The following is a 24,700-nucleotide window of genomic DNA, read 5'->3' as shown; positions in this document are numbered from 1 at the left end:
CGATTTGGGCTGCTTGTAGCGTCAGGGGCGATGCTCCTCCCTCCCATCCGGGAGCCGAGGAAGCTCAGGCGGCACCGTGGGGTTGTGCCTTTCAGACACGCGAGGTCGTTACCGCGGTTGATTCCAATACTGGGCGGAGACAGAGCTCAGAGAAGGGAAGCCTTCAACCACAGGGCAACTAAATAACGGAGTTGGGGAGTGGACTTTGGGTCTTGGGCTTGGACTTGGTGGTCTTTCTACGCCACGCCCGGGCTCTTTCCTTAAGTGGATCGAATGCCTTCTTTTTATTCATACACAGGTCATGTATCACCTGCTGAGTCGTCTGCTCAATGGTGCTCATGGGATGTCCCCATCTTCCTGATTCTGTATTTTGTGAGTGTCCAGCACCACCAGCCTGCCGTTCCCTAGATATGGCCCCCAGGCATCTAGGTTTGTGTTTTGTTTGGTTTTTGATCCGCTTGAAATTTTGCCTCCGGGCCACATAGACGTTTACATTTCTGTGCTCCCAAAAGGCCCTGGGGAATTCAGGACACACGTGTGTATTTAACCTGATCATCTTGAGCTGCCTGTCTGGGGTCCTGTTTCCACACCTACAATTGCCCCCTCATTTTCTGGGAACATTTCGCTCAGCTGGTAACCATTAAGTCACCACCAATAATACAAGCAGAAACAAGTCTCTAATTTACCCAATTACTAATTTCTCAAGTTTTGAAACTAATTTTTCGACAGATGGCTCATTAAAATGTAGTAAAAAGCATCAAGAGTGTTACAGACACATAATGAAATATATAGACAATGCTTCGATTTCATGTTAAAAAAAGAGTCCTTTCCCCTCCAATTAGGGGAAAAGGCAGAAGTTTTTATTCCTAGGCAAAAAGGAAAGGGAAGATTTCATAACTATGTTCACGTTAATGAAGATTTGGATTTATCCGTGCAGTTCAAATCTTACAATAACATGAGTTATATAAGAGGGATTATTGCAAACCTTTACGGTCCACTCAGTATAGTCTTTAACTTTTATGTAGACAAGTCTATTAATCTACTCTTTTGTGATTTATTCCATTTTTAAAAGATTTTATTTTCAAGTAATCTCTACACCCAACGTTGGGCTTCAACTTACAATTAACCTCAAGATCAAGAGTTCGGTACCCTTCTGACTGAGCCAGCCAGGCGCCCCTGCTGTATTCCATTTTTTATGCTTAAAAAGTTATTCCCCAAACAGCAATCCCTGTCAAAATAACACCAGCATTCTTCACAGAGCTAGAGCAAGCAATCCTAAGATTTGTATGGAACCGGAAAAGACCCTCAACAAAGCAATCTTGAAAAAGAACCAAAGCTGGAAACATCACAATTCCGGACTTGAAGATGTATTACAAAGTTGTCATCATCAAAACAATACGGTACTGGCACAAAAACAGATACTCAGATCAATGGAACAGAATAGAGGACCCAGAAATGGACCCACAAACGTATGGCCAACTAATCTTTGACAAAGCAGGAAAGAATATCCAATGGAATAAAGACAGTCTCTTCAGCAAGTGGTGCTGGGAAAACTGGACAGCGACATGCAGAAGAATGAACCCGGACCACTTTCTCACACCAGACACAAAAGTAACCTCAAAATAGATGAAAGACCTCAATGTAAGACAGGAAGCCATCAAAATCCTCCAGGAGAAAGCGGGCAAAAACCTCTTTGATCTTGGCCACAACAACTTCTTACTCAACACGTCTCCGGAGGCAAGGGAAACAAAAGCAAAAATGAACTACTGAGACCTTACCAAAATAAAAAGCTTCTGTACAGCGAAGGAAACAATCAGCAAAACTAAAAGGCAACCGACGGAATGGGAGAAGATATTTGCAAACGACATATCAGATAAAGGGTTAGTATCCAAAATCTATAAAGAACTTACCAAACTCTACACCCAAAAATCAAATAATCCAGTGAAGAAATGGGCAAAAGACATGAATAGACACTTCTCCAAAGAAGACATCCAGATGGCCAACCGACACATGAAAAAAGGCTCAACATCACTCATCATCAGGGAAATACAAATCAAAACCACAATGAGATACCACCTGACATCTGTCAGAATGGCTAATATTAACAGCTCAGGAAATAACAGATGTTGATAAGGATGCGGAGAGAGAGGATCTCTTTTGCACTGTTGGTGGGAATGCAAGCTGGTGCAGCCGCTCTGGAAAACAGTATGGAGGTTCCTCAAAAAACTAAAAATAGAACTACCTATGACCCAGCAATTGCCCTACTAGCCATTTATCCAAGGGATACAGGTGTGCTGTTCGAAGGGACACATGCACCCCCATGTTTATAGCAGCACTATCGACAATAGCCAAATGCCCATCGATGGATGAATGGATAAAGAAGGTGTGGTATATATATACAATGGAGTATTACTCAGCAATCAAAAAGAATGAAATCTTGCCATTTGCAGCTTCATGGATGGAACTAGAGGGTATTTTAAGTGAAATTAGTAAGTCAGAGAAAGACAAATATTGTATGACCTCATTCCTATGAGGACTTTAAGAGACAAAACAGATGAACGTAAGGGAAGGGAAGCAAAAATAATATAAAAACAGGGAAGGGGATAAAACATAAGAGACTCTTAAATATGGAGAACAAATTGAGGGGGTTATGGGAGGGTTTATGGGAGGGGGGATGGGCTAAATGGGTAAGGGGCTTATGGAATCTACTCCTGAAATCATTGTTGCACTATATGCTAACTAACTTGAACATAAATTAAAAAATAAATCGGGCGCCTGGGTGGCGCAGTCGGTTAAGCGTCCGACTTCAGCCAGGTCACGATCTCGCGGTCCGTGAGTTCGAGCCCCGCGTCAGGCTCTGGGCTGATGGCTCGGAGCCTGGAGCCTGTTTCCGATTCTGTGTCTCCCTCTCTCTCTGCCCCTCCCCCGTTCATGCTCTGTCTCTCTCTGTCCCAAAAATAAATAAAAAAAAAAACGTTGAAAAAAAAATGAAAAAAAAAAATAAATTAATTCATTTTAAGAAATCTAGCCCCCCCCCCCCCCCCGCCACTGCCCCGAAAAGAAAGTCTAGTATCAATAATCGTAGCTCCCATTTCAAAGCTTAGGTTCCATCAGGAGATGCTTTGCCCTCAGGGCCCTCACCCTGAGCTAAGAGACCAGCTGCAGGGAAGAACAGGCAGGAAAACAGGACACATTCGGTGTGGTGTGTCCGTTGCCCTGGAAGGAAGGAAGGGGGGGCGGGGGAGAGCCCATTCACCTCATGGGTCTCCACTACCAAATCCTCCCGAGAGCAGTTCTTTTCTATTGTACCTTAAGCCCGTGTGCATTTTCTGCAGTCACTCATTGGACGACTCCCTCCCACTCACGTATGTGTGTATTTTGTGCTGCTCTTTGCACAACGTGCCTTTCACGTGTGTGTTACGTCTGATAGAGCAAGGATTGTTCCTGTTATCCTTTTGGTTCTTTCTTCGGTTAGTTTTAAACTCTTGCTTATTTTCTTAAGTTCTAAATCACAATTGGGTTTTGGTGGTCGTCAACGGGAACATTAAAGTCAATTTTGTGGAATATATATGCTTGCACCTTTCAGGTTTCCTAGCCAGGAACGTAGCATATTGTTTAGTCTACTCATGTCAATAAGTCAGTCCTTTTACAGCTTTTATATCCACTTTCATGAAAATAGCTCAACACGGAAAGTACGTTTGAGTCACAACGATCTTTCGGGCCGCTTCTAAAATTGCCCAGTAAGCAAAGCTCACTTTTCCTCTTTGTAAGATGAACTTCGTATTAAAAATTATTTTATTGTAGTATTTTTTTTTATTTTAAACTTTTTTTTTTTTTTTAACGTTTATTTATCTTTGAGACAGAGAGAGACAGAGCATGAACGGGGGAGGGTCAGAGAGAGAGGGAGACACAGAATCCAAAGCAGGCTCCAGGCTCTGAGCTGTCAGCCCAGAGCCTGATGCAGGGCTAGAACTCACGGACCGTGAGATCATGACCTGAGCTGAAGTCGGACACTTAGGAGCCACCCAGGCGCCCCTTTATTGTAGTATTGTAAAGGCACACACAGTAACAATGTTCCTGTCCACGGTGCAAAAGCTCTATGCACAGGGATGTTCACTGAAGCAAAAACACTCATTTGTAGGGAAAGATCAAGGTAGGTCAACGGAGTGGAATGTTCCATAGGAATTTAAAATGATTTTGAGGGGGCGCCTGGGTGGCTCAATCGGTTAAGCGTCCGACTTCGGCTCAGGTCATGATCTCAAGGTCCGTGAGTTCGAGCCCCGCGTCGGGCTCTGGGCTGATGGCTCAGAGCCTGGAGCCTGTTTCAGATTCTGTGTCTCCCTCTCTCTCTGCCCCTCCCCCGTTCATGCTCTGTCTCTCTCTGTCTCAAAAATAAATAAACGTTAAAAAAAATTAAAAAAATAAAATAAAATGATTTTGAGGATGTAACAATGCTGGAAAACATTTTTACCAGGCTGTGTTTTAAAAGGTGGGTCCGACGGTCTGTTCTCTGTAAGAATTTCTTCCTTAACGCTTCCTATTTTCACTCCTGTTTGCTCTACACGAGCCACACTGCCTCTTTTATGTTTCTTCTACTAGTCCACACACGCCTGCCTGTATATATGCCCAGTACACGCCTGAGTATGCACCCGAGTGCACTCCCAGTACCTGCCCTAGACGCGCCCAAGCGTGTGCCCCGTTACACCTTCAGGCGTCTGCACCTGCTATCTGCCCGCATCGCCCCACCCAGAAGGCCACGACACGCAGCTCTCTCACCCCCTCCGAGGAGACTTCACACGACTTTTCTTCCCGCGGGCCCTGTCCCCCTTCCCGATCGTCACGCGACGTATGACACGGTACCGATTTACGTGTTTCCTGTCGGTCCCCTCCCGCCCCGATGTGCCCTGGACAGGGAATTTGTCTATCTGTGCAGATGGTTATACCCAGGCCACGCGGAGAGGCACCTGTGCACATAAACAGTGTTCACACGTTAAGTACTAGAGGGGCCCAGAGACTTCCTTGCGTCAATCCTCCTTCTGTCGTGATGATGAGCAAGGCCTGTCCTGACTCCTGCTCGAAGCCGCTCTGCCCACCCACCCTCCTTGGTTACTGAGGGCATCTAACAGGTGCGAAACATTCAGGTGGGCGGACGGGCTGACGGAAAGCGGCTGCAGTCCCAGCCTGTTCCTTGGGGGCACCGGCATTCTGGTGGCCACACACAGGCTCAGCCCCTGTGCAGGGAAAGTGTCCTCCCCACGCGTCCCCCCGTTCCCCCCTGCCCCCCCCCAAGGGAGGGAAGGCTCTGCGGTTTCTGGTGAGCGTGGCTCCTCTTGGAATCACCAGAGCGGTCCCTCGGGCCTGGTGACTTTGCGGTGGTCGAGGAGGCAGACACAGACAGAGGCCAGGCACCCGAGCCCCGTGTTCACACGGGTCACGCCGGCCTCGGTGGAGACGTCCTGGCCAGACTCCAGCCTACATCTCGAGTCCCTCGCCCGCCCCGCTTCCCAGAGGAAGGCTTGCTGACCTGTATCGTGTCTTACTCCTCCGTCCCCAGACGGCCCGCCAGATCATCAGCGACACAGGATCTAGAGGTCACGAGAAATGGATGGTCTGCCCTCTCTCCTGGCTTTTCAGGAGTTCATTTAGAGAATGTTCCTAAGAGAGAGCCAAGATTTATATGCATGAGGGCCCGGCACGTGGCAATGCAGAGGAAACGCCACGAGCTCCAATCAGAAAACATCTATTTTTACCGGAGAAGAAAAAGTCCAGGCGAGCTCTCTCTGCTGACGGAAGTGCCATCTAGAAGACTGCGGTAATCAGCTGCGGGGAAGAAAACAGACTTGAGAAACAGGAGACCAAAGGCTGTTTTTAAAGAAAATCAAGCCCTCTAACAGAAAAGCTGGATGAGATAAACACATCAGAAGGGCGATCTGGCTTCTTTGAAATAGCTAAGACTTCAGTGTTTCTGTAGGGAAGGAATCCGGGTCTGGGAAGACGCGTAACGAAACGAAATCGTTGGCAGAAATGGGGGATTGTTGTCCCAGCGCTCAGGGCTCTGGAGGGTCAGTTTGCGGGGTTAGGGTTACGGTTAGGGTTAGGGTCACGGTTAGGGTTAGGGTTAGGGTAGGGGCAGGCCTACAAGGAGAGGGGATGCGGATTTCAATAACCATCAATTTTAACCACATTGTGGATGCTGCCTTCTGGGGACCAACTAGAATAACTGGAAAGAACAGCACAAAGTCATTTTCTTTTATTCAGCCTCTCACTGTTCCACATGTAATAGTAGTCATGTGATGGGAGGGTGGCACCGGTCCTTCCCACCTCAAGCCCTAACCCCCGACCCCGCTCCTGAGAGGGGAGAGGAGCTGGAGGGTGAGTCAGCCAATGGCCAACAGCTTGGTCAATCGTGGCAGAGGGTGGGTGGGTGTGACGAGTCTGCTGTAAAAACTCACGAGATCGGGTGTTTGGGCATTTTTTCCGGAGAGCTCCCCCGCTTACCAGCATCCTTCCACATGCCCCTGAGCCAGACCTCCAGCTCCAGGAGGGTAGAAGCTCCTTAGTGCAGGACCTCACCCCACACATCTCTTCATCTGGCGGCTGCTTTGTATCCTGTGCCACATCCTGTAAGATAAGCTGGCAAACCCGAGTTCCCCTGAGTTCTGCGAGCCACTCTAGCGAGTCCATGGCCTCTCGAACCTCCGATCTGTGTCCTGTGGGTCAGAAGCCCAGGAAACAGCCTGTGCCTGGCGCCTGGTGACCTAAGTCTGCGGTGGGGACAGGGGCGGTCTTGCGGGACTGAGCCATCACCTATGGGGTCTGATGCTGTCTCTGGGCAGACTGTGCCGGAACTGGCTTGAAATCTCCGACAGCCTGCTGCTGTCTGAGAGCTGCTGGGTGTTGTGTGGGTGTTGTGTGGGAGGTGGGGGTGGGGAGGGGATTGGGCCCAGGAGCTCTAAAAAAGGAGGGGTCCCCTGGAGACTTGGGGGAGGAACAGAATGGACTTTTCCCAAGACTTTTTACCCTTACAAGAAGTGCACACAGCTTCATCCAAAATTAGTCTGAGGATTCAAAGGTAGGATAAATTATTCTTTTTTTTTTAATTGTTTTTATTTATTTTTGAGACAGAGAGAGACAGAGCATGAACAGGGGAGGGGCAGAGAGAGAGGGAGACACAGAATCTGAAGCAGGCTCCAGGCTCTGAGTTGTCAGCACAGAGCCCGACGCGGGGCTCGAACTCACAGACTGTGAGATCATGACCTGAGCTGAAGTCGGGCGCTTAACCGACTGAGCCACCCAGTCACCCCAGGATAAATTATTCTTAAAAAACTAGCCCAGTAATACCAAAGGGGCATTTGCTTTTTTTTTTTTTTTAATGCCCTGCCATGATGATTCTTTAACAGGATTTGTATTAATACGGTCAGTATTGATCTTATAGATTTTACACTCAAAAGTAGGGCAAAACCCCCTCACTCTTCTGCTCATATCACTTTGGCAAAGTCCATAATCAAAGCGCTCAGATCAATGCACAGGTCTCGTTGGTCCTGCACACGATTTTTTGTCTCCCTCTGCCACTCCTACCCCTCTGAAGCCTCAAATATCCCTCCGTTTAGCAAAGACTGGACCGTAGACTAACTGTGAACCAAGCACTTTGCTTGACTGCAGAGACGTCCAGGATAAGACGTCCTGCCCCTGTGGAGCGAAGGACAAAGGAGTCACCTGCTGGCAAGCTGTTTTACTTGGATGGTTAAAGAATCAAGTCAACGGGAATGCAAGCTGGTGCAGCCACTCTGGAGAACAGTCTGGAGGTTCCTCAAAAAAACTAAAAATAGAACCACCCTACGACCCAGCAATTGCACTACTAGGCATTTGTCCACGGGATACAGGTATGCGTTTTGAAGGGACACATGCACCCCCATGATTATAGCAGCACTATCGACAACAGCCAAAGTCTGGAAAGAGCCCCAATGTCCATCGATGGATGAATGGATAGAGAAGACGTGGTTTATATACACAATGGCGTATTATTCGGCAATCAAAAAGAATGAAATCTTGCCTTTGGCAACAACGTGGATGGAACCCGAGGGTATTATGCTAAGTGAAATTAGTCAGAGAAAGACAAGAATCATATGACTTCACTCATAGGAGGACTTTAAGAGACAAAGCAGATGAACATAAGGGAAGGGAAACAAAAATAATATAAAAACAAGGAGGGGGACAAAACAGAAGAGACTCATGAATATGGAGAACAAACTGAGGGGGTTATGGGTGGGAGGGGGGATGGGCTAAATGGGGGAGGGGCACTAAGGAATCTACTCCTGAAATCATCCTTGCACTAGATGCTAACTAATTTGGATGTACATTGTAAAAAATAAAAAATAAAATTAAAAAAAAAAACAAGAATCAAGTCAGAGGGGAGAAAGACCACTCGACAATTCTGTAACATTCCCTCTTCCCAAATCAACGTGTTTTGTGGACGCCTTGTAAAATTCCCTTAGCAACTAACTGATTATCATTTATTGAGCTCTGAGCTCCTTCAGGTCTCCGTCGGGTGTTCTGGTGAACGCGATGTGACTTCTCTTCCAGGACTGTGTCCGCGCTTTGCTTTCTGTTAGGAAACACTCCCACTGCTCGCACAGGGGTGACAGTGACCGCACAGTGAAGCGGGGACTGTCATTTGGCTCCTGACTAGTGTGGCTTCTGGCCAAGCCCGTCTTCCAGCTGGTGCTTTCTCGGGGTCTTCCAAGCTCCCTGACAATCTCAGCCTCGAAAGGGGTCACCCTGGTTCTGCCCGCTACCTAGCCGTGCGGGTTTCTGGGGCGAGCGGACGCTGTGCGTGGATCCCAGTTCACCTTTGCATAAAAGGAATGTTAATGCACTCTTCCAGATCAACCAGGGCAAGTGAGAGGACACAGGTTTGTTTGGTTAGCAGCAGGCTGTTAGTTTCATTGGTCTAGTACCCTAAGGGGTATCTTTCCATGCCTTTGCTCTGTATAATTCTGCTCATATCTCAAACATCCATATAGAAATGGGTAAGCCTGTCATTTTTACTGTCTTAATCATTCCTTGAGTCAAGCACTTCATGAAAATACTATTTGTTTTCTCAAGACTACGTGTCAAGATGAGCTCAACCATTCTGTTCTTACATTTTCCTAACAAGATAAGGTTTATCTTTAAAAAATGTTTTTTAATGTTTATTTATTTTTGAGACACACACACACACACACGCACGCAGAGTGAGAGCGGGGGAGGGGCAGATAGGGAGACACAGAATCCGAAACAGGCTCCAGGCTCTGAGCTGTCAGCACAGAGCCCAACACAGGGCCCGAACTTACATACCGAGAGATCGTGACCTGAGCCGAAGTCGGACGCTCAAACAACTGAGCCACCCAGGTGCCCCAAGTTTCTGATCTCAGGAACAGTGACACCATGACCTGAGCCGAAATCAACAGTGGGATGCTTCACCCACTGAGCCACGCAGGCACCCCTGCTCACCTGAGTGCTAACAGAGGGGCCCCGGGGTGCCCCAGCCAGTGTCTCTCAGATGAGGTATGGCTTTGAGAAAATGGCAAAGGCAGCATCTTCCAGACCGCGTTTTGTTCGTGTGTGTTAGTTGAGGGGCTATATGATTGGCCTCGTGAGATCTGAGATAAATTTTGGAGCAAATAGGTTTGGCTTGAAGCCAAATGTATTTAATTTAAATAAATACATTCTGATTCGCTGAATCAGAGGGGTTCAGCATTTGTCTCACGATCTCCCCGCAGGACCAGCGAGTTATAAGCCTCCCCGCTTATAAGCCGCTAAACACCATGCAGGCTTTTTTTTTTTTTTTTTAAACAAGATTGTGCTAACTTCTGGGAAGTGTTATAGGTGGGCAAATACGATGAGGGAGCTGCAAAGGTAAATGTAGATGTGTTATCATTTTTACTTCCTTCCATATTGTGTGTGTGTGTGTGTGTGTGTGTGTGTTCTTTCTTATCTCAGGTGTGAGGTTCACGTGATCGGTAGGTATTTGTCAGGGCCGCGTGCGTCCCTGCGGGAGACACCTTCGGGACGCGCAGGGAGACCTGGGGCCCAGCTGGTGGCGGCCGAGACATCACAGGGCTCGGTCACATCGACCTTCCTCACCCGTGAGATGAAAAATTAGCTGCAGGACTGCAGACAATAGCTCCGTCTTTAAAAATGTTCTCCTAGCTTATAATTTACTTTTCATGGTGAAGAGACGCGGTTTACTCTGTTCTCGGCCTTTTTTTTCTTCCTTGTGAATGATTTCTTTTGGAAAAAAGCTGCTGTTATGGCTCAGTGAGTCACGACTCTGTTGTGTTGGAGATGGGGCCTGGGGTATTTCCCGCCAAAGGGGCTGATTTGGATTCCAACGACCTTTTGTGTCTTTCTGGACGGGCTGCAGCATGTTAGTATGTAAAGTGGCTTCTGGAAGCCTGTTAGCCGCCAACTAAAGCGACGTCCCCTGTACCCTGGCCAGTCCCCATGGAAGGAAGATGCAGACTGGGGTCTCTAAGCAGCAGTTTTCTTTGGGCCTCTGGTTCCTGTGGCATGCACCGTGCTTTCTGAATAAGTACAGTCTCTCCTCATTCTCCGGTGTGTGTTTGCTTGGGCCTCCATGACAGAGGACCACAGACGGCGTGGCCTCCCCGAGAGAAACTCGCTGCCTTGTGGTTCTGGAAGCTGCGAGCCCGGGATCCGGGCATCGGCAGGGCCGTGCTCCCTCTGAAGGAGCAGGCAGATCCGGGCCGTCCTCCCGGCTGCTGGAGGCTCCCGGGCTGGTGGCAGAACTCCACCTTCCACGGTGTTCCCCGTGGGTGCCTCTGTGTCCACATTCCCCATTCAGAGGGACACCAGCTGCCGTGGGTGAGGACCCACCTATTCCAGTGTGATCTCACCTTAGCTGACTACAACTACTTGACCGGAACCTCACTAAAATGGAGTGGGGAGGTTGGGTGGGGGCGTTCTCACGCCCTACGGTTTGAACTAGTAGTTGTAGACCCAACGGGAAGAGGCAGACCAGACCCTACATGGACTTGACCTTGCGCGCGGACACTATTACCCCACCCGCTTCCTCGTCCCTCGACTGCTCAGCCAATGAGAAGCCGCCACACTTCTGCCGACTCCCGGTGGACCTTCAGTTTAGGACAGCCCGCCCACTTACTCCTTTCCTCCGCTAAGAAGTGTGCCTCTCCTTTGTCCTCCAGAATCCCCTAGGGTTTGGCCAGAGCTCATTGTCCCAGGTGGCAATTCTCCTTTATTCCCGAGTAAACCCGTCTTTGGCTGACGGAGTCACTGGTAGATTTATTTGGAAGGTTAACGCTACAAAGACCCGATTGCCAAATAAAGTCACATCCTGAGGCGCTAGGCTTAGGATCATGCCATGTGGACTTGGGAATGGGGGAAAACACAGCCCCCTAACAACGGATAGCATGCGTCTTGTTAAAATTAATTTGGTTTCGAGGGTCTGGAAAGGTTTTGTGACATTCTGGAGATTGGAAACGCCCAGGCCAGTGATCACTCCCCTAGGAAAATTAGTACTTCTCTTCGTTTTATCAAACCCTTCCAATGTATCAACTTGCAAAATGCAACGGCCTCGCATAAACCGTGTGGGTCATTTAAACATGCCCATCACAGCACGGAAGCCTTATCATCTCCTCAAGCACCGGATGCCTCGGAGTCAGCCGGGGTCCTTCCTCTCGGATCCTGCCCCATATTCACACGCACTATTTCTGATGAGAAGATGAACTTCAGACAAGTTGGGTCTTAGTTGCAGAATGGGGCCCGAATCAGATTTCCCGATTCCCACTTCTGGTCTCGGGAGGATTTGGTAGCGGAGACCCACAGGCTGAATGGGCTCTCTCCCGCCCACCTCTCCTTCCTTCCAGGGCGGTGGACACACGGAGTTCTCCTGGTTTCATTTACTCAGGAGAGTGACTTTTCATGGGGGCCACGTTTCAGTGAGCTTGGTGCCAGTCCACACCTCTCATGTTGAGAGAGGACTGAGGCTGCCTCCCCTTTGACCTCACGCTTCCCTGTCGGTTCTTCCTTCCAGCTGGTCTCTTGGCTTGGGGTGAGGGCCCTTGAGGGCAAAGCATCTCCCGGTGGAACCGAAACTACCCCTTCGAGCATCAGGACGGAGCTGAGCCAGCAGGACCAGCCGGGATCACTGGGAGACAAGCTGCCTTTGACCTTCACTGCCCACCTGCACAGACCCACCTCTGCCCCACGTTCTCCTCGCATACACCTGCAAGTATCTTCGGTACTTTGGAGACCGTCCTTGAGACGCCAGTCCGCCGTCTTCCCGGAGCTGGCCTCCCTGAAATCAGTCCCTTTCCTGTTTCTCCATCACTCCTTTCTCTGCCTTTGGGAACCTGGTGTGTTTGGGGCCCTGGGACCAGGTGCTCGTGGGTCCCTGCGCCCCGGCTACAATTTCACGATGATTCCGTGGCCAGGGTCTCTTGAAATACTGCTTTTAGTCCATGGGGTTGGCTTCACGAAAGACTCATTTCAGCAAGTACTCTTCAACTGCCTTCTCTTCTTGGAAACTGAGGCTTGTGGGTGGCGTTCCTGGAAATCAGCTTTTTGAGGTGGTGTTCCTGTTGAGAAAGCTGTTCGAGTTTTCTTGGGATTTAGTTGGACACGCTTCCCCTGGCACTCGTGATTTCTTGAGTCCTTTATTTGAAGCTTTATCTTTTTAGGCATTTAGATAAAACCATCCTTTCCCTTCAGAAAACTTGCCTTTCTCTTCTCTAATCGTCCACGCTTCCTAATTGCAGTGCGAGCCCTTCCAGATGCGGCCGACGCTTTTCCTGGATCGGTGCCCTTTTTTTAAAGTTGTCTTTTCTATCTGACTCTGCGTTTCGGTCTCGCAGTCTGTTTCACGGTCCTCTCTGTTCTCTGTCCAGTGCGCCTGGCGCCGTGTCTGGGCACGGAGTCCCAGGGAAGTGACACGTGCTGAGAAACCAGTGCCGAGGTGATTCACTGAGGTGGTTGTTCGTTTTTCGGTAATAATCTTGGGTGCTGCAGGAGGGAGCGATTAAGAGCGGAGAAGTGATTCCAGAGCTCCCAGATTATGTAAACTCTCGGATCCCTCCAGGGCCCCTGGCTCCTGTGAAGCAGCTAAACGAGGTTCAGCCCCTTTATCGGTGCCACATTTGCATAGGTTAGTTTCAGCAATTCCTAAGCTATGCCTTGAATAATAGCTCTTTTGTGTTTGGTGACAGCTGATTGTGGTAAGGTTCTAGCACAGGGGCCAGAGGCTGGTCCCAACTCACTTCTTTCCCTCCATAGTCCTTCCCCCAGATGAAAGGGCCTGTGGAAAATTCCGGAAAGTACAAGTTTTAGGAACACCCAATGAGGAATTCAATTCCACTTCCCTCCCCACCGCTTTCAGGGGCTTCATGTTTTCAGTTCCTCAGATGAAAAGATTTTGACATCTCGTCAGCGCTATTTTTTAGGTCAACCATTTCCCTATTGTTACATAAATACCATTTCAGTTATCAGTCTGTGAGCCTCTTATATATTATGTTCTGTTATAAATGACCTTATATTATGATGAACCCACTGGAACCCTTCACTCTACTAGCGAATGTCGACTTTGAAAACAAACAACATTATTATTTTTATTTTGAATGGACTTAATTCTCAAGATCCTCGCTGGGCTGATTTCGTACAAAGAGAAAGTGACTCACAAATCAACACAGAATAGGATGGAGCCTCTTCCGTTGACTCTGGCTCTATTCTTTTAGCTCTGAATTGCAAAGTATCTGGGATTTGGGCTAGTTCAGTGGGGTGTGTGTGTGTGTGTGTTTTGTCATCGAGTGGATTTCTTAGTGATTTTATCAAGACGAAAGAGACAAAGGGATTGCTAAGTTTTGGAAGCAGTAAGCCTTTTTCTTGGATGTTTTTCTCAAACATCAACGACTCCGGAAGCAACACTCTGTCGCATTAGACTTTAACACTGTTTTCCCCAAAGAGGGAAGCAAAGGTGAGATGAGCATTCAGGGTCTGGGAGCTGAATGCCCTTCACTCGAGGGCAGAAATGGAGTAAGACAGAAGCAAGGAGAGGGAAGGAGAAGGAGCCGGGGACGGAAATGTCCCCTGGAAAGGTGTTCCCCCGGTGACCCCTGTCTAGACGCTGGGGTCCCCGTCCGCAGTTCCGGGCCTGCGCAGTGGGCGGTGGGCCTTGGGGCGAGTCCTTCCCTGGGAGCCCCAGGACGCTCTCATCTGTGAAATTGGGTGGTTAAGTCCACATTAGGTGGAAGTTAAACGGGAACATGTGCGCGACGCGCCACATTCTTCCTGGAACTTGGTGAACGACTGACACCACACTGTCTGACTTCGTCTTCCTGCCCCCAAACCCCGTTCCGACGCCCACGGATCCTGTTTACTCCCGCACCCGTCCTGTCCGCTCGGGGACCGCCGGGCCGCCGCGTGGCTGGAACCCGCAGGGGCGCCCTGTGCGGTCACGGGCCGCGCCCCGGGTGTGTGTGTGTGTCGTGGGGGGGGGGGTCCCAGCGCTCGGGAGGGGGCAGGGCGGGCGGCCCGGAGGTATCGCGGGGTGGGGGGAGGGGACGCTGCTCGGGCCGCCGGGTCCGCAGCGGTTCCCGGAGGCGAGAATTTTCTTCAATATTCGCGCAGGAGAAGCTGCCCGTTGCATCCGGCTTCCTGCCTGGCGGCCTGGTGCCCGGCTCACGGGGCCTCCTGGGGCTTAGGGGGTGGCGGGCAAAGGAAGGGGTGCGTGTGTGTAAGGGTGTGCGTGTGCGCGCGCGCGCGCGAGTGTGTGGCGCGCCGGGAGGGAGAAGGGCAGAGCCTGCCGCAGGGCCCCCTCCGCGCCTCCCCTCTTCCCAGCGCCCGGTTGCTATGCAGTTTCTATGGCAGCGGCATCCTCAGCCCCAACTTGCACCCATCATTTAGAGCCAATTAAGGTAAAATAGTGGGGGCAGGGAAGGAGGGAGTGGCGGTGCAAGGGGGAGGGGCGAGGCCGGGAACCGATCTGAGGCTGCTGGTGCAGATCCGAGGTTGTCTGCTCTGGTCGTCGGCCCGGCCCGGCCCGGCCCAGCCCAGCGCAGCCCCAGTCCAGCCCAGCCCAGCTCAGCACAACCCAGTCCAGCCCAGAGCAGCCCAGCGCCACCTGGAGCAGCCCAGAGAAGCCCAGCCCAGCCCAGAGCAGCACAGCACAGAGCAGTCCAGCCCAGCCCAGCCCAGCCCAGCCCAGCACAGAGCCCCACAGCCCAGCAGCGGAGCCCGGCCTGGGAGGGCATCAGACTCACCGCTCAGCCGTACTGCAGACCCCTGCCCACCCCCCCGGGACCCTCTCCCCACGGTGCCTGCCTCTGCCCGGGCGCCGACTGTCTGTCTGCCCGCCTCTCTGCGCTGTTCTGTGCCTCTGCTGGTCTTTTTCCTTACCGTCAGTACTTGATCGGAGGGAAAGGAAAGTTGTAAGAAATGCCGATCGCACAGTTGCTGGAACTATGGAAGAAGATCGAGGTGGAGCCCATGGAAATCGAGGTGAGTCCCAGAGAGGGGTGAGTCCTGAAAAAGCCTCACTTAGGACTGAGTGCGTGTTTAACAGAAGGGATGCTTATTCGCTGGGGACTATTGGGTGACAGAAGGCTGGGTGTTGAGTGCGTGTGGAGCTGTGGATGTAGAGTCCTGCAAATGTGTGTGTGTATACGTGCCCCCCCCCCCCACCACGGGGCACCGAGTGTGGTGCAAATGTACGCGTGAGAGCTAACGTGGTGAAGAAAAAAATTGTCGCCCTTAAACCAAACTTCGGGATGCTTCTTGAAGTCTTCACAGGCTTCCCGACTCATCTGCATCAGTTTGGTTTTCCTTCAACAAGTGGCTTTACGTTGTAAGAATTCCATTTGCTGCAGTCTAGGCTGAGCCAGAAAGCCAAACTGTGGTGACTTAAGAAACAGAAGGCAGGAAGATCATGCAGTGTTAATAGCCCGTGCGTTCGAAGAAAGAGGAAAGAGAGACTCATAAATCTGGAGAACGAACTGAGGGTTGCTGGAGGGGTTGTGGGAGGGGGGGATGGGCTAAACGGGGAGGGGCATTGGGGCATCTACTCCTGAAATCTTTGGTTCACTATATGCTAATTTGGATGTAAATTTTAACAAATAAAAAATAAAGTTAGAAACAAAAAAACCAAAACAAATAAAGAGAAGAGATAATGAAATGAAAGGGTCCGTGGCCCCCTCCCCAGGGCTGGCTGGGAGGCAGCACCTCTGCCACTGTTTGACTACGGGCTTCCCTAGGGACGTGGAACTCTCTGGAAGCCTGTTCCATGGAATTCGATTTCCTTAATTTGAATTATGGATGCTCAAGGTACATTTTTCTGTGAGGCTCAAGTTTCTCAAAGTTTTGAATTATTAGACGTACCTACTGAATAATGAGACTTACCTGTACTGCTCCTAGCTACTCAAATTGCTTTCACCCGTGGCAGATTGCTAACTTACTAAATGTTTACAAAATGCAAGCTTTAATTTTTGCCTTATCCCCCATCTCAGCGTCAGGTCTATAAATTCTTCTCTTAAATGTTATTTGTTTTGATATTACGCACTCTCTGTGGAGACATTCACGTAATTTTAAACCGAATGAGAGATTCCGTGTTAGAAGAGAATGTATTTAATATTTTGTATTTAATGCTTTTTGGGGGAGCCAAGCTAACGTAATGCTTGCAGTCTGTTGATGTTCCACAGACACGGTTGGGCACGGCATAGATGGTCAGCCTATTTTTTTGATGGAACAACGTTGCCGTCGCTGCTGGTGACAACTAGCTAAGCCTCGAGAGAGGACATCCCACAGCTCTTTGTGGTCATTGACTGTTCTGTGTGCACGTGATGGTGTTCTTGGCGTTGAAGACCGCGCCTTAGAAAGAGCCTCTCTCTCACTTACATTTGGGGGGCCGAGGAAGGGCAGGAGTGAGGAAGTGGAGGGGCTCGGCAGACATCCTCGCCAGGCTCCGGACTGGGCATCCGGCCAGTGACCAGGGCTCCAGGGAGCAGCTGGTGTTATTTCTGAAATCGATTGAAATGGACCAGCAATGAATATACCTGTGTTATTTTCTTTTCAGCTTATTTATTTATTTGGAGGGAGACAGAGACAGCGTGGATGGGGGACGGGTAGAGACAGAGAGAATCCCAAGCAGGCTCCGCACTGTCAGCCCAGAGCCCGATGTGGTGTTTGAACCCACGAACCGTGAGATCACCACCTGAGATGAAATCGAGAGTCGGGTGCTTAACCGACTGAGCCACCCAGGTGCCCCTATACTCATGTTATTTAAAAAATACGTCATAGGGACTCCTGGGTGGCTCAGTTGGTTGAGTGCCGACTTTGGCTCAGGTGGTGATCTCACCCTTCACGCGTTCCAGCCCCACGCTGGGCTTGCTGCAGTCAGCACAGGGCCCGTTTCGGATCCTCTGTCCCCCTCTCTCTCTGCCCCTCCCCTGCTTGAGCTCTCTCTCCCAAAAATAAAAAAACATTAAAAAAAAAGGTCATAGACACCACTGCCTTGCCACCCCCTTTAGAGGATAATTTAAAAGTCTTTGAGTTGATGTATATGCAGCAGCAAATCACAAAAATTTGATAAAATTTTCTTCCTGCTTCCCAGGTAAATGTTTTAGGATGGTTTATACCATACACAGTATGTTTGTTAAAATAGAGCATCCAGTCCTATTTCTCTGGAACCCAGAAAATCAGAGCTTTTTCTGGAAAGATTGAACCAGAAGAATTGGTCCTGAGGTCCTCTGGGTCCTGGGGAAACCTATGACCCCCCCACGCATGAAAGCTATCCACCGTGGGAACCCCCCACACATTAAATCTATCCACCATGGGACCCCCCCCACGTGAAATCTATCCACTGTGGGACCCCCCCCCCCACTCCCCCCACACATGAAATCTATCCACCGTGGGACCCCCCCCCCATGTGAAATCTATCCACCGTGGGACCCCCCACGTGCGTGAAATCTATCCACCGTGGGACCCCCCCCCCACACACACGTGAAATCTATCCACCGTGGAAATCAGAAGCTGGTTTTACTTCCCAGTTTGTCCATGTTTTATGTTGTATGACATTGAAATAAGTCACATACCAAGAAAATGGGCAGAACAAATGGACAACGTGTGACCTCTGAACTCCAAACTAAATATTACCGGATCCTTGCATGTAAAGCTCCATGCCCTTCGTAGAAGATCCGCTGTGGGTATGGTGCTTGTGACTCCATGATTCATTCGCTTTTACACAAATTTAACGTGACTGATGACCAGTCTCCCGGTGGAGGTGGCTCCCGGATTCCAGCTTTATTCTGACTTGGGTGCCGCTCTCCCCTCGGCCTGGTGTTTTCATCTGTAGCCCGAGGGCCTGGCCCGGGTGGGGCTGGAGGCTGGCTGTGCTGGGGACGCTGTGGGTTTCACTGGGTTTCACACAAACGTCTTGCCCCCGCACACAGGTCAGGGGAAGTTCATCTGGCGGTCGAGGGAAAGTATTTGCAGTTTTGTGAGTTGTTTTCACGTGTTTCCGGCCGTGTGTTTTACCAGTTAATGAGGTGTATTGACAAGGAGACGGGTGCTAATTAAAAACCGGGCCCTCCATGAGTCCCTGGAGAATCTGGCCTTAAAAAGCAGCAGCGTGGTGGGAATCGCTTTCGCAGGCCTCCCAGTAGCTGCTTTCAGCAGTTCAGGGTGGCCAAGGGCATGCCCTGGGGGGGCGTGCAGGGCAGAAAACGGGAGATGGGATTGAGTGAAGGGGGCAGAAGCCCACCCCCAGGGTCTGGCTGACCCGGGCGTTCCTTTATTGGAGTTCTTTCAAAGCAGTAAGAGTGACCTTTCTTTCCCGGACGTCATCATGCATTAAAGGAAAAGCCCCTGTTTTTGAACAATGCAGATCATATGGGACTCCCTGACAGGTCACGGTCTGGTCTGGCTCGTACAGTGACGTTATCTGATGGCCACTAGGTAAGCCGCCGAGCTGGGTGTGCGGCGGGTCAGCCAGCTTGGGGGCGGGCGGCGTCTGGTGCTCGTTCCCTGGACACGCTCCACATCCCTCGGCGGTACCTCGGGACATGTTCCTGACCTGTGTAGGGAAACTGAGACCCACGTTAAGCAAGGCTCAGGCCCAGAGCCTCCTGATGAGGCCTCATCCTGCAGAAACACTCTGCTTTATGTGTTTACGGGCCAGGAACTTCACTCTGTCTGGTTTAAGTCATTTTCTGAGCTTCGGCCGAGACTGTGATTTTATTCCATTCGAACAAGAATGGTCCAAACCCCCTCCCTTTGTCACTCCTCTGTTTCCAACTTCTCTCTGTCAGTGTCTGAGCCCCATCTGAATCCACGGCCCCCACCTCGCTGGTCAGGGAGTTCCGTAAACCACCCGCTTCTCCTCTCGCCTGTGGCGTGAGCGTGGCTGACCCAGTAGCCTGGTTACTCAGATGGTTCCAATGAGTCAGGTGGAGATGTCCTCTTGCACTGATACGGAATGTCTAGTTTGCCCGTTGTCTCGGTGACCTGTGTGATGCTGTTTTCGAGAATGTTGTCACGCTAACTCTCTTCCGTGTATGTCTTTGTTATCAGACCCCCGAGGAGGATCTTAACCTGGACTCGGAGCCCATCGTACAAGATACCGTGGAAGAAGTAACTATACACGTTTTATTCCAGTCTGGTTATTTGGGGGGGGGGGGGATGGTGGGGTGGGAGGGAATGGTGGGGTGGGGGGGCAATGGAAGTTTGAAATTAATAGCCCGTGAGCAGTTGTCGTGGTGAAATATGTGTCTGCACACATACACCTGCACAAACACGTTATGTGCACAGGTGTAGGTTGTGTGTGTATTCTAGTCGATTTCCCTCAACAGGGACACACAGAACATAGGGAATGAGAAGAAAAATCACCAGCCAAGGAAAAGGTCCCAGCCGTTGGGCATGGACTTTTCCAAGGGGACATGATGGATTTAAAGACAGGCATGTGGGTAACGCAGCCTCTGACAACGTTTGGGGCTGCGTTTGGGACAGCAGAGCGAGGACGTGGCCACTGTCCCCGGAGCCAGGCCGGTGGTGGCTCGTGGTGTAGGCCAGCAGCCGAGGGGGGTTCAGAGGGGAGGCTGGGAGGAGAGGTGGGGGTTGGGCAGAGGGTGATGCCCTGCAGGGGGGGGGGGGCGTGGAGTGGCAAAGAGCATTAGGTGTCACCGACTGTGTCAGTCTCGTTTCCACGCCGCGTGGGGCCACGTGCCTGACCCGGGCGGTGGGAAACCACGCTCGACCTTAACGGAGCCCAGACCACAAGGGTGTCATAGGGGACCTTGTGGTGCCAGAGCGCTGAACTGCAAAGGTGAACGGAAGCCGAGGGCAAGGAATTCTATGTAAGCAGCCGCGTGTCTGTCGCTGCTAAAGAAATGCCCTCGCGCCCTCCCAGGCAGCTGCAGCCGCGGAGAGTTGACAAGGCCATTAAGAAGCCTCAGCTTCCTGAGTGGCTCAGCGATGCTCCGCTTGGAACCATGGAAGTTGTAGAATTTGCAATTCTGCCGACTTCAAAATAGCTGGCAAGGTGCGGTAGCTGGGAGGGGTGGATCCGTGAACGTTGCCGGCTGCACAAAATCGTTTGCTCCGATGCCGAAAGCCGCGTGTCGCGTCTGTCTAAACGTGGGCGCGCCGACCCGCGTTTCAAGCCCAAGTGCCGCTTGGTGAGTGATCACGTGACACAATATGTTGGTTAAATAAAGACAAAGGGCACAAAGTTGCCTCGTCATTAGCTGGCGGCCTTTCAGTTCTGTGCTTTTTGTTCCCGCTCTGGGAGTGGGCAGCCCGGCTCTGCCCCTTCCTGGCTTTGCAGGAAGCTTCCAGCATTCTGGAGCACAACATTTGGCCTGGTGTGTGCATTCCCTTGCACTCCCTGGGACGGGAGGTGTAGCCCTGTTTCTGCCAGTTCTGCAGGGGTCCAAGGCTCACTGGACTTCTAGCCAGTGACTTCCCTGAGAGGGTGGCCGGGGGAACGGATAGCCGCCCTGTGACGGGTGCAAATAAGGAAGGAGTGCCCTCCTTGCACATTAACGAGGTCGAAGGCCCAGGGTCTCAGAGCAACCAAGCCGTGCCTGGACTGCACTTTTATTTATGCTTTGCTGGGCATCTGTGGGCAGTTTGATGGCCAGGAACCTTCGAAGTGTTTCTTGCAGGCAGATTCGTGTAGTACGCGAGCACTGAGCAGTTACGTTCTGGAGCTCTCTACGGCACTGAGCTACAGGTGTGCGGACCGTTCCTTTCGGTAGGCTGAACTGACCCTGTGATTGTGTGATGTGCAATGCAGTTAACAGACAATCTTTTAAATCATTAGCGATATTTGTTTCCTAAGACCTCCTAGTCTCCAGTTGCCTTACCCTGAACATTTTGGATAGAAATGCACATGATAACGTGATGCAGAAAAGCAGTAAAATCAATCAACCTCTTTCAAGTTATTTTTGCTGATGGAAAAGTACGATACAGCAAGTTATTACCATTTCCTGATGGTAGAAAATCAATTTAACTTTGTTAATAAATGAAGGAGGACAGTTCCAAACGCATTTTAGGAGTATTCTGAAGGACGTAATGTTGATACGTAGTACATCGGTGCTGTTTGTGGGAGACAGAAATTTCGGGACAATGAGCTGTTTACCCAGGCTTCTGCCAGTGCTGGGAGCCACACGCAGGGTCGGCCACATAGCAGGCGGGTGCCGATGTCCAATGCTCAGTTACAAGCAAGGACTTCCTTTCTTGTCCGCGTTGGCCTTCCTAGTGTAACTGCACAGCCTCTGTTAAGGGTCGATGGTGCAGACACACGATGGGAATTAGAGTATAAAAGTCTCACACTTTGGCCAGCCTGACGCGTATGATGATGGAAAATCTTATTGAGGAAAAAAAATCAAGTCAACAACAGTTCATTCAATCAATCGATCAATCAATCAAGAATACCTATTGACGACCTGTGGTTAAAACGTGGTGCTCAGGGGCGCCTGGGTGGCTGTCGGTTGAGTCTCCGACTGCTGATTTTGGCTCAGGCCATGATTGCACGGTTGATGAGATCAAGCCCCACCTTGGGCTCTGTGCTGACTGCTCAGAGCTTGCTTGGGTTCTCTTGCTCCCTCTCTCTGCCTCTCCTCCTCTCTCACTCTCTTTCTCAAGGTAAATAAACTTGAAACCAAAACGAACATGGAATGATGACCAGGCAAGTGCGTGTGCCCTGGAGGCGTGCCGGACCCTCCAACCTTGTGATCATGCTGGCTGCTACGGCTTCTTTACGTGGGAGTATTCTCCGTATAGATACATTGAAAGCAGAGAACACGCTTGGGATATCTCATGTACAAATATCTCCGTGTGTGATTCTCGCTCAGTTGTATTTCATCTCCTGCTCTGTCCAACCTGAAGGAAGGTCTAGAATAAAGATTGCAGGTGGGCTGGAAGTTGGTGCCGGAAGCTGGGTGTTGAAGCCTCACCGCAGGGAGAGAGGCTCCTTCCCCACGAAGTCGGTGTTGGTGCAGGAACTTTGTGTCAGAAGTGCAGAAGGGTGGCTGTTGGTCTCCTTTCCCTCGGCACCTCCGAAGTGGGCACCCTTGAGAATCGGGGAAAAACAATAAACTCCAAAGAAAAAAAAACCCTTGGCAGATCCCGTTAGGAAACACTTCTTCAGCTGTATCTTTAAGGGATTATTGGAAGCGGCTGGGGACAGAGGCGACAGCTCACAGTCTTGGGAGGGCACGCTGAGAGCAGAGATGACCCACGGATGTGTCCGAGGCACCTGCTGTGTGAGGTGCGTGCTCCTGTCCCCCGTCTCCTTTGTGAACATTACATGTTGCGAAGCCGGGCAAAAGGTGGGCATTCAGGACCTACCAAGTTTACAGGCGACATGCTTCACTTCGGTGCACGCCGCGGAGTTGATCCAAGGTGACTAAGTCTAGGTGTCTGGGAAGCCTGTGGGGCCGGCCTCACCACCCGGGAGCCCATTCGTTAATCTCTGGGGGAAACGGAGTGGTGTGGGGAGGCAGGAAGGAGAGGGCGCCTTCCAGGATGCAGAAGCCAGGCCCCTGGGTACCGCCCAGCCCGCGACTCCCGCAACCCTGCCTCATCATTCACCCTCCCGTCCCTGTATTTTATGTTCTAGTTTATTTTCTTATTTATTTTTTTTATTTACATCCAACTTAGTTAGCATATAGTGCAGTGATGGTTTCAGGAGTAGAACCCAGTGCTCATCCCAACAAGTGCCCTCCTCAATGCCCCTCACCCATCGAATCCCTCCCCCAACCACCTCCCCTCCAGCAACCCTCAGTTCGTTGTCTGTATCTAAGAGTCTCTTAGGTTTTGTTCCCCTCCCTGTTTTTATGTTATTTTTGCTTCCCTTCCCTTGTGTTCATCTGTTCTGTGTCTTAAAGTCCTCATATGAGCGAAGTCCTAAGATCTTTGTCTTTCTTAATTTTGCTTAGCATAATACCCTCCAGTTCCATCCCCGTAGTTGCAAATGGCAAGATTTCGTTCTTTCTCCTCGCCGAGTAATACTCCATTGTATACAGATAACCACATCTTCTTTCCATTCATCAGCCAATGGACATCTGGGCTCTTTCCATACTTTGGCTATTGTTGATAGTGCTGCTATAAACATTGGGGTGCATGTGGCCCTTCCCGTCCCTGTATTTTAGACACAGGTGTTTTTTTTAGGCAAGTTCCTAATTTTAGAGAACAACCTGTGAAAAATACTGGAAATTGGTGTATGTAGAGTAAAACCTTGGTTCGTGAGCAGAATTCATTCCAGGAACACGCTTGTCATCCAAAGCACTTGTATATCAAAGTGAATTTCAAGAACCATTGGCTCAGTTGGGATCATGTGACATTCGGCGTCATGTACGGCTCGTATTGCAAGATGTCGCTCATTTGTCAAGTTAAAGTTTATTAGAAATCTTTGCTCGTCTTGCGGAACCCTCCCGGAGCAAGTTACTCGCAATTCAAGATTTTACTGTATTTTTTAAAAGTGCCTAGAAGTCAGGACTATGTTTATTAATAAAGACCATTTTCTTGTTTGGTCAACTTTAGAAACCAGGTCCAGATAAGTTATTCTTTTTTTTTTTTTTTTAAAGTTTATTTATTTATTTTGAGAGAGGCAGAGACGAGTGACGGAGGGGCAGAGAGAGAGAGAGAGAGAGAGAGAGAGAGAGAGAGAGAGGCTCTGCACTGTCAGCATGGAGCCTGATGTGGGGCTCGCACTCACCAACCGTGAGATCACGACCTGAACCAAAACTGAGTCAGATGCTTAACCGACTGAACCACCCAGGCGCCCCAGATAAGTTATTCTCAACATTAGCATGGGTTTTCTTAATTTCCTCATGACTGCTGGGGTGTTGCCCTCTCCTCCCTCCCCCTCCAAGCTTCTCCCCTCGGTTTTGATAGCAGAGACTCGATGTCTGTAGGGCAGAACAGAGTGTGGGGAGGGTCGCAGCTGCTGAGGTCAGCTGCCACTTGGTGGAGAGCTTTGTGGGGGGATCCACCAGGGGGGTACCGGTGGAGGGAAGACAACCCCCATGGCCCGTCTGAGGATGCTTGAGGATGTAGTTCCGGCCGCCCGGCCCCTGGCCTCTTCTCCGGATCAGGTGCACCTGTGGGCAGTTATTCGGGGCAGGATGTTCTGTGCTTTCTGAGCATCTGTCAGAGTGACCTCCTTCAGTGACCTGACTTCCAAGCAGCT

At 50.4% G+C, this 24,700-nt stretch overlaps 1 protein-coding gene and 1 long non-coding RNA gene across 2 annotated transcripts in view; one reads left to right on the top strand and one right to left on the bottom strand.

The window, feature by feature from the left end:
- The first annotated feature begins 15,357 nt into the window (after nt 1–15,357).
- The window catches only part of RPS6KA2 (ribosomal protein S6 kinase A2), a 348,407-nt gene continuing 339,064 nt past the window's right edge, over nt 15,358–24,700 (top strand). The window contains exons 1-2 of the mRNA XM_042987516.1: nt 15,358–15,513; nt 19,579–19,638. Of these exons, the coding sequence (XP_042843450.1) occupies nt 15,451–15,513; nt 19,579–19,638 (123 nt within the window). The 5' untranslated portion in view covers nt 15,358–15,450. The remainder of the gene's footprint in view (nt 15,514–19,578; nt 19,639–24,700) is intronic.
- On the bottom strand, nt 16,620–19,456 carry LOC122238818. The gene is made up of 2 exons (XR_006218007.1): nt 18,102–19,456; nt 16,620–17,027 (listed from the first exon to the last, which is right to left on the bottom strand). It is a non-coding gene; the product is annotated as an uncharacterized LOC122238818 (long non-coding RNA).

The sequence above is a fragment of the Panthera tigris genome, chromosome B2 (assembly GCF_018350195.1).
Source record: "Panthera tigris isolate Pti1 chromosome B2, P.tigris_Pti1_mat1.1, whole genome shotgun sequence".
Taxonomy (NCBI): domain Eukaryota; kingdom Metazoa; phylum Chordata; class Mammalia; order Carnivora; family Felidae; genus Panthera; species Panthera tigris.
This window is presented reverse-complemented; position numbering and strand designations above follow the sequence as displayed.